At 54.8% G+C, this 8,177-nt stretch overlaps 1 protein-coding gene across 2 annotated transcripts in view; it reads right to left on the minus strand.

The window, feature by feature from the left end:
* Positions 1-7,894, minus strand: part of LOC144504090 (BRCA1-associated RING domain protein 1-like) — a 197,685-nt gene extending 189,791 nt beyond the window's left edge. Inside the window, exon 1 of one of the 2 annotated variants that reach the window (XM_078229263.1) lies at positions 7,762-7,894. Coding sequence is in view for 1 of the 2 variants with exons in the window: in XM_078229262.1 (XP_078085388.1) it covers positions 7,762-7,850 (89 nt within the window). In the remaining variant the exon portion in view is untranslated. The remainder of the gene's footprint in view (positions 1-7,761) is intronic. The other variant, XM_078229262.1, reaches the window with a different exon arrangement.
* Between the last annotated feature and the right edge of the window lie 283 nt (positions 7,895-8,177).

An 8,177-nucleotide genomic window follows, 5' to 3' on the forward strand; every position in this document is an offset into this window, starting at 1 on the left:
TCCATTTATTTCTACTGTGTTTTGAGTCTGTTAAACAATGCTCTATCCATGCCAAATTGCCCCCAATCCCATGAGTTACAATCCTGTGTAACAAAGCTACTGTATGGCACCTTATCAAATGTCTTCGGATAATCCAAGTACACTGCACCAAGCTGGTTCCCCCCTATCTATTCTTCAAGTTATACCCGCAAAAAAAATTGCCAAACACAATTTATCTTTCATAAATCCGTGTTGGCTCTAATTATATGATTTTCTAAGTGCCCTATTATCACATACTTAAGAGGCTCAAGCATTTCCCTCTTCGGTGTTGCAGTTCACTATTTTTCCCTCCCTCTTTTCTTGAATATATATTTGCTATCTTCCAATCCATGAGACTATCTTAGTGCACAGAAACATACATAGAAATTAAAAGAAGTAGGCCATTCACCCCTTCGAACCTGCCCCACCATTCACTTTGATCACGGCTCACCATCAAATGCAATACCTTGATCCCGCCTTCACCCTGCCTTGATCCCTTTAGCCCAAAGAGCTTTACCTAATTCCTTCTTGAAATCACACAACCTTTTGACCTCAACTACTTTCTGCGGTAGTGAATTCCACACATTCACCACCATCTGGGTGAAGAAATTTCTCCTCATCTCAGTCCTAAAAGGTTCATCCTTTATCATCAAACTATGACGCCTAGTTCCGGACTCCTTCAGCATCAGGAACATTCTTTCAGAATCGACCCTGTCTAAACCTGTTACAATTTTATAAGTTTCTGTGAGATCTCCTCTCACCCTTCGAAACTCAAATGAATACAATCCTAACCGACTTAATCTCTCCTCATATGACAGACCTGCCATCCCAGGAATCAGCCTGGTAAACCTTGGCAATACTCCTCTATAGCAAGAACATAAGAAATAGGAGCAGGAGTAGGCCGTCTAGCCCCTCGAGCCTGCCCCGCCATTCAATAAGATCATGGCTGAACTGAAGTGGATCAGTTCCACTTACCTGCCTGATCCCTATAACCCCTAATTCCCTTACCGATCAGGAATCCATCTATCCGTGATTTAAACATATTCAACGAGGTAGCCTCCACCACTTCAGTGGGCAGAGAATTCCAGAGATTCACCACCCTCTGAGAGAAGAAGTTCCTCCTCAACTCTGTCCTAAACTGACCCCCCTTTATTTTGAGGCTGTGCCCTCTAGTTCTAGTTTCCTTTCTAAGTGGAAAGAATCTCTCCATCTCTACCCTATCCGACCCCTTCATTATCTTATAGGTCTCTATAAGATCCCCCCTCAGCCTTCTAAATTCCAACGAATACAAACCCAATCTGCTCAGTCTCTCCTCATAATCAACACCCCTCATCTCTGGTATCAACCTGGTGAACCTTCTCTGCACTCCCTCCAAGGCCAATATATCCTTCCGCAAATAGGGGGCCCAAAACGGAACACAGTATTCCAGCTGCGGCCTCACCAATGCCCTGTACAGATGCAGCAAGACATCTCTGCTTTTATATTCTATCCCCCTTGCGATATAGGCCAACATCCCATTTGCCTTCTTGATCACCTGTTGCACCTGCAGACTGGGTATTTGCGTCTCATGCACAAGGACCCCCAGATCCCTCTGCACAGCAGCATGTTGTAATTTCTTACCATTTAGATAATAATCCAATTTGCTATTATTTCTTCCAAAGTGAATAACCTTTTAAGCAAGGACATCCTTCCTCAGATAAAGACGCCAAAACTGCACACAATATTCCAGGTGTGGCCTCGCCAACACCTTACACAGTTGCAGTAAAACATCCCATCCCTATGCTCAAATCCTCTCGCTATGAAGGCCAACATACCATTTGCCCTCTTTACTGCCTGCTATACCTGCGCGCTTACTTTCAGCGAGTGACGCAGGAGGACTCCAAAGTAACCACCTCTCTCAAATTACACCCATTCAAAAAATGATCTGCCTTCCTATGTCTGTTACTAAAGTGGACGGCCTCATTTACCCACATCATACTGCATCCGCCATGTATATGTCCACACACACACAGCATGTCCAAATCACGCTGAAGCATCTCTGCATCCTCCTCACAGCTCACCCTCCCACCAACTTTGTATCATTTGCAAATTTGGAGATAATACATTTAGTTCCCTCGTCCAAATCATTACATAATGTGAACAGTTGGGGTCTACCTCACTAGTCACTGCCTGCCAATCAGAAAAAGATCAGTTTCTTCCAACTCTTTGCTTCCTGTCTGCTAACCAGCTTTCTAGCCATCTCAAGACACTACCCACAATCTCAGGCACTTTAACTTTACAGAGTAATTTACTATGTGAGACCTTGTCAAAAGCCTTCTGAAAGTCTAAATAAACCACATCCACTGGTTCTCCTTGCTCAACTCTACTAGTGACATCCTCAAAGAATTCCAGTAGATTTGTCAAGCATGATTTCCCTTTTGTAAATCAAATGCTGACTGTCTGCTTATACCACTGCTTTCCAAATGCTATGAAATCCTTGATAATGGACTCTAGGAACTTCCCAACCACTGACGTTAGGCTCACTGGTCTATAGTTCCCTGTTTTCTCTCTACCTCACTTTTTGAATAGCGGGCTTGCGTTTGCTACCCTCCAATCTCTAGGAACCATTCCCGAGTCCAAAGGATTTAGGAAATTGACCACCAATGGGTCTACTATTTCTAGGGCCACTTCCTTAAGTACTCTGGGATGAAGATTATCAGGACCTGGAGATTTATCCACCTTCAATCCCATCAATTTCCCCAATTCCCCCATGTTTTTGAGGAAGAGAAGGTGTTACGGGCTAATAGGCTGGAGGAAATAGATGTTTGGAGGGAGGATGTCCTGGCAGTTTTGAATAAACTGAAGGTCGATAAGTCCCCTGGGCCTGATGAAATATATCCTAGGATTCTTTGGGAGGCAAGGGATGAGATTGCAGAGCCTTTGGCTTTGATCTTTGGGTCCTCGGTGTCCACGGGGATGGTGCCAGAGGACTGGAGAATGGCGAATGTTGTTCCTCTGTTTAAGAAAGGGAATAGAAATGACCCTGGTAATTATAGGCCGGTTAGTCTTACTTCGGTGGTTGGCAAATTGATGGAAAAGGTCCTTAGGGATGGGATTTACAACCATTTAGAAAGATGCGGATTAATCCGGGATAGTCAGCACGGATTCATGAAGGGCAAGTTGTGCCTCACAAATTTGATAGAATTTTTTGAGGAGGTAACTAAGTGTGTTGATGAAGGTAGGGCAGTTGATGTCATATACATGGATTTTAGTAAGGCGTTTGATAAGGTCCCCCATGGTCGGCTTATGATGAAAGTGAGGAGGTGTGGGATAGAGGGAAAGTTGGCCGATTGGATAGGTAACTGGCTGTCTGATCGAAGACAGAGGGTGGTGGTGGATGGAAAATTTTCGGATTGGAGGCAGGTTGCTAGTGGAGTGCCACAGGGATCAGTGCTTGGTCCTCTGCTCTTTGTGATTTTTATTAATGACTTAGAGGAGGGGGCTGAAGGGTGGATCAGTAAATTTGCTGATGACACCAAGATTGGTGGAGTAGTGGATGAGGTGGAGGGCTGTTGTAGGTTGCAAAGAGACATAGATAGGATGCAAAGCTGGGCTGAAAAATGGCAAATGGAGTTCAACACTGATAAATGTGAGGTGATTCATTTTGGTAGGACTAATTTAAATGTGGATTACAGGGTCAAAGGTAGGGTTCTGAAGACTGTGGAGGAACAGAGAGATCTTGGGGTCCATATCCACAGATCTCTAAAGGTTACCAGTCAAGTGGATAGAGCTGTGAAGAAGGCCTATAGTGTGTTAGCTTTTATTAACAGGGGGTTGGAGTTTAAGAGCTGTGGGGTTATGCTGCAACTGTACAGGACCTTGGTGAGACCACATTTGGAATATTGTGTGCAGTTCTGGTCACCTCACTATAAGAAGGATGTGGAAGCGCTGGAAAGAGTGCAGAGGAGATTTACCAGGATGCTGCCTGGTTTGGAGGGTAGGTCTTATGAGGAAAGGTTGAGGGAGCTAGGGCTGTTCTCTCTGGAGCGGAGGAGGCTGAGGGGAGACTTAATAGAGGTTTATAAAATGAAGAAGGGGATAGATAGAGTGAACGTTCAAAGACTATTTCCTCGGGTGGATGGAGCTATTACAAGGGGGCATAACTATAGGGTTCGTGGTGGGAGATATAGGAATGATATCAGAGGTAGGTTCTTTACGCAGAGAGTGGTTGGGGTGTGGAATGGACTGCCTGCAGTGATAGTGGAGTCAGACATTTGAGGAACATTTAAGCGGTTATTGGATAGGCACATGGAGCACACCAGGATGATAGGGAGTGGGATAGCTTGATCTTGGTTTCAGATAAAGCTCGGCACAACATCGTGGGCCGAAGGGCCTGTTCTGTGCTGTACTGTTCTATGTTAAAACCATTTCTCTACTAATGCTGATTTCCTTCAGCTCCTCACCAAAGAAAAGCTCCTCACTGGCAAATTATTCATGTCATCCTTTGTGAAGACAGAAGCAAAAGATGGATTTAATTCCTCAGCCATTTCTTTGTTCCTCATTATGAATTCTCCCGTTTCTCACCGTAAGGGGCCTTCATTCATTTTTGTCATCCTTGTTCTCTTTATATACCTACAGAAACTTTTACAGTTAGTTTTTATGTTCAGCACTAGCTTATTTTCATACTCTTATTTTCCCCTTAATCAATACCTTGATGTAAAACCCCTTTGATGAATTTTAAACTGCTTCCAATCCTCAGGTCTATTGTTTTTTTCTTGCCAATTTGCATGTTTCATCTTTGAATCTAATACTATCTCTAATTTCCCTTGTAAGACATGGTTTGGTCACAGTTCCCTTTCCACTCTTTTGGAGTTCACCTATTCATTCCTTGAATGCCTGTCATTGCCTGTCCACTGTCCTTCCCTTCAGTGCTGTTTCAGCAATGTTTCCCAGTCCAACATGGCCAATTCATGCCTCATACCATCAGTTACCTTCATTGAAAGTCAGGACCCTGGTCTCAGAATCACTGTTCATCTTGATAAAGAATTCTATCATGTATGTTCACTCATCCCCAACAGCCCACCCTCCCCTCCATCTCCCCCAACACCCCCACCTCCCCTCCGTCCCCCCCAAAACCCCCACCTCCCCTCCGTCCCCCGCAACACCCCCACCTCCCCTCCGTCCCCCCCAACACCCCCACCTCCCCTCCGTCCCCCCCAACACCCCCACCTCCCCTCCGTCCCCCCCAACACCCCCACCTCCCCTCCGTCCCCCCACTTCCCCTCCATCAGGCCCTCCTCCCCTCCATCCCCCCAACACCTCCCCTCCCCCCAACACCCCCCTGCCCTCCGTCCCCCCCAACACCCTCCTTCCCGCCCAACACCCCCCTCCCCTCCGTCCTCCCCAACACCCCCCTCTCCTCCAACCCCCAATACCCCCCTCCTCCGTCCCCCCCAACACCCCCTCCCCTCCGTCCTCCCCAACAACCCCCTCCCCTCCGTCCCCCCAATACCCCCCTCCTCCGTCCCACCCAATACCCTCACTCCTCCGTCCCCCCCAATGCCCCCCTTCCCTCCGTCCCCCCAACACCCCCCACTTCCCTCCGGTCCCCCCAACACCCCCCACTCCCCTCCGGTCCCCCCAACACCCCCCACTCCCCTCCGGTCCCCCCAACACCCCCACTCCCCTCCGGTCCCCCCAACACCCCTCCGGTCCCCCCAACACCCCCACTCCCCTCCGGTCCCCCCAACACCCCCACGCCCCTCCGGTCCCCCCAACACCCCCCACTCCCCCCAACAGCCCTCTTCCCCTCCGGTCCCCCCAACACCCCTCTTCCCCTCCGGTCCCCCCAACAACCCCCCCTTCCCCTCCCCTCTGGTTTCCCCCCCAACACCAGCACAACCCTCCATCCCACTCCCCTCCCCTCCGGTCCCCCCCAACACCCACCCTCCCCCCTGGTCCCCCCCAACACCCCCACTTCCCTCCGGTCCCCCCCAACACCCCCATTTCCCTCCGGTCCTCCCCAACACCCCCACTTCCCTCCGGTCCTCCCCAACACCCCCACTTCCCTCCGGTCCTCCCCAACACCCCCACTTCCCTCCGGTCCCCACAACACCCACCTCCCCTCCAACCACCTCTCCTCCCTCCCCCCCACAACCACTCCCGTCCCCTCCCTCCCCTCAACACTCCCACACCTCTGTCCCAACATCCCTCCCTTCCATCTCCCCCAATCCCCCTACCCTATGTCCCCCCAGCCCCCCCCTCCCCTATGTCCCCCCACCCCTATGTCCCCCCCAACCCCCCCTCCCCTATGTCCCCCCCAACCCCTATGTCCCCCCCAACCCCCCTCCCCTATGTCCCCCCCAACCCCCCACCCCTACGTCCCCCCCAACCCCTATGTCCCCCCCAAACCCCCCTCCCCTATGTCCCCCCCGACCCCCTCCCTAATGTCCCCCCTCCCCCACAACCCTCCCTACCCCCTCCCCTATGCCCGCCCGACTCCCCCCTCCCCTATGAACCCCCGACTGCCCCCTCCCCTATGCCCCCCGACCCCCCCCCTCTCCTATATCCCCAAACCCCACTCCCCTGTGCCCCCCCAATCACCCCTCCCCTATGCCACCCCGACAGCCCCCTCCCCTATGCCCCACTCCCCTATGTCCCCCCCAAACCCCACTCACTTATGCCCCCTGACCCCTCCTCACCTATGCCCCCCCTCCCCTATGCCCCCCAACCCCCCGTCCCCCCCAACCTCCCCCTCCCCCCCAACCTCCCCCATGTCCCCCCCCACCTCCCCCTCCCCGATGTCCCCCCCAACCTCCCCCTCGGTCCCACCCAACCCTCCTGCGTCCCCCCAAACCCCCCTCCCCCATGCCCTCCCACCCCCTCCCCTACTCCACCCCGACCTCCCACCCCTACGCCCCCCCGACCCCTCCCTTACGCCCCCACACCCACCCCTCCCCGCCCCCTGACCCCCCCTCCACTATGCCCCCCCCGACCCCCCCTCCCGTATGTCCCCCCGACCCCCCCTCCCGTATGTCCCCCCGACCCCCCCTCCCCTATGCCCCCCCGACCCCCCCTCCCCTATGCCCCCCCGACCCCCCTCTCCCCATGCCCCCCCGACCCCCCTCTCCCCATGCCCCCGACCCCCCCTCCCCCACCCCCCTATGCCCCCCCCACCCCCCAGACCCCCCTCCCCTACTCCCCCCCACCCTCCCTCCCCTACTCCCCCCCGACCCCCCTCCCCTACGCACCCCCCGACCCCCCTCCCTTACGGCCCCCCCGAACCCCCCTCCCCTACGCCCCCCCTCCCCTATGCCCCCCCTCCCCTACGGCCCCACGACCCCCCCTCCCCTACGCCCCCACGACCCCCCTCCCCTACGCACCCCTGACCCCCTCTCCACTACGCGCCCCCCGACCCCCCCTCCCGTGTCCCCCCCGAACCCCCCTCCACTATGCCCCCCGCGACACCCCTCTCCCGTGTCCCCCCGCGATGCCCCTCCCCTATGCCCCCCCCGACCCCCCCTCCACTATGCCCCCCCCCGACTATGCCCCCCCGACCCCCCTCCCCTATGTCCCCCCCGACCCCCCCTCCCCTATGTCCCCCTCCCCTATGTCCCCCCCGACCCCCCCTCCCCTATGTCCCCCCCCGACCCCCCCCTCCCCTATGTCCCCCCCCGACCCCCCCCTCCCCTATGTCCCCCCCCGACCCCCCCTCCCCTATGTCCCACTGTCTCTCCCAGCCGCCGCTCGGAGTTGTGCAGTTACCAGGCTGAGCATTGCAGCATCGCCTCCAGCGCGGCCAGAGCCCCGGCGGTGCGACTCCAGCCCTCACCCCGACCCCGCGGCTCCGCCATCCCGACTCCCTGACCCGGGCCGCCGGCACTCCCGCCAAAACATCAAAGAGGAAGCGGGGGCGGGGCCAGGGTGAGTGTTAGCCTGGGGGCGGGGCCTCCATGTGAGTGACATCCCAGGGGCGGGGAAACTGCGTGAGTGACAGCCCGGGGGCGGGGCCACGGTGAGTTACAACCTGGGGGCAGAGCCTCTGGGTGAGTGACATCCTGGGGCGGGGCCTCTGGATGAGTGACAGACGGAGGCGGGGCCTCAGGGTGAGTGACAGCAGGGGGTGGTGCCTCAGTGTGAGTGACATCCCGGGGGCGGGGCACCGGCGTGAGTGACAGCTC

This window comes from Mustelus asterias, chromosome 14 (genome assembly GCF_964213995.1).
Source record: "Mustelus asterias chromosome 14, sMusAst1.hap1.1, whole genome shotgun sequence".
NCBI lineage: Eukaryota > Metazoa > Chordata > Chondrichthyes > Carcharhiniformes > Triakidae > Mustelus > Mustelus asterias.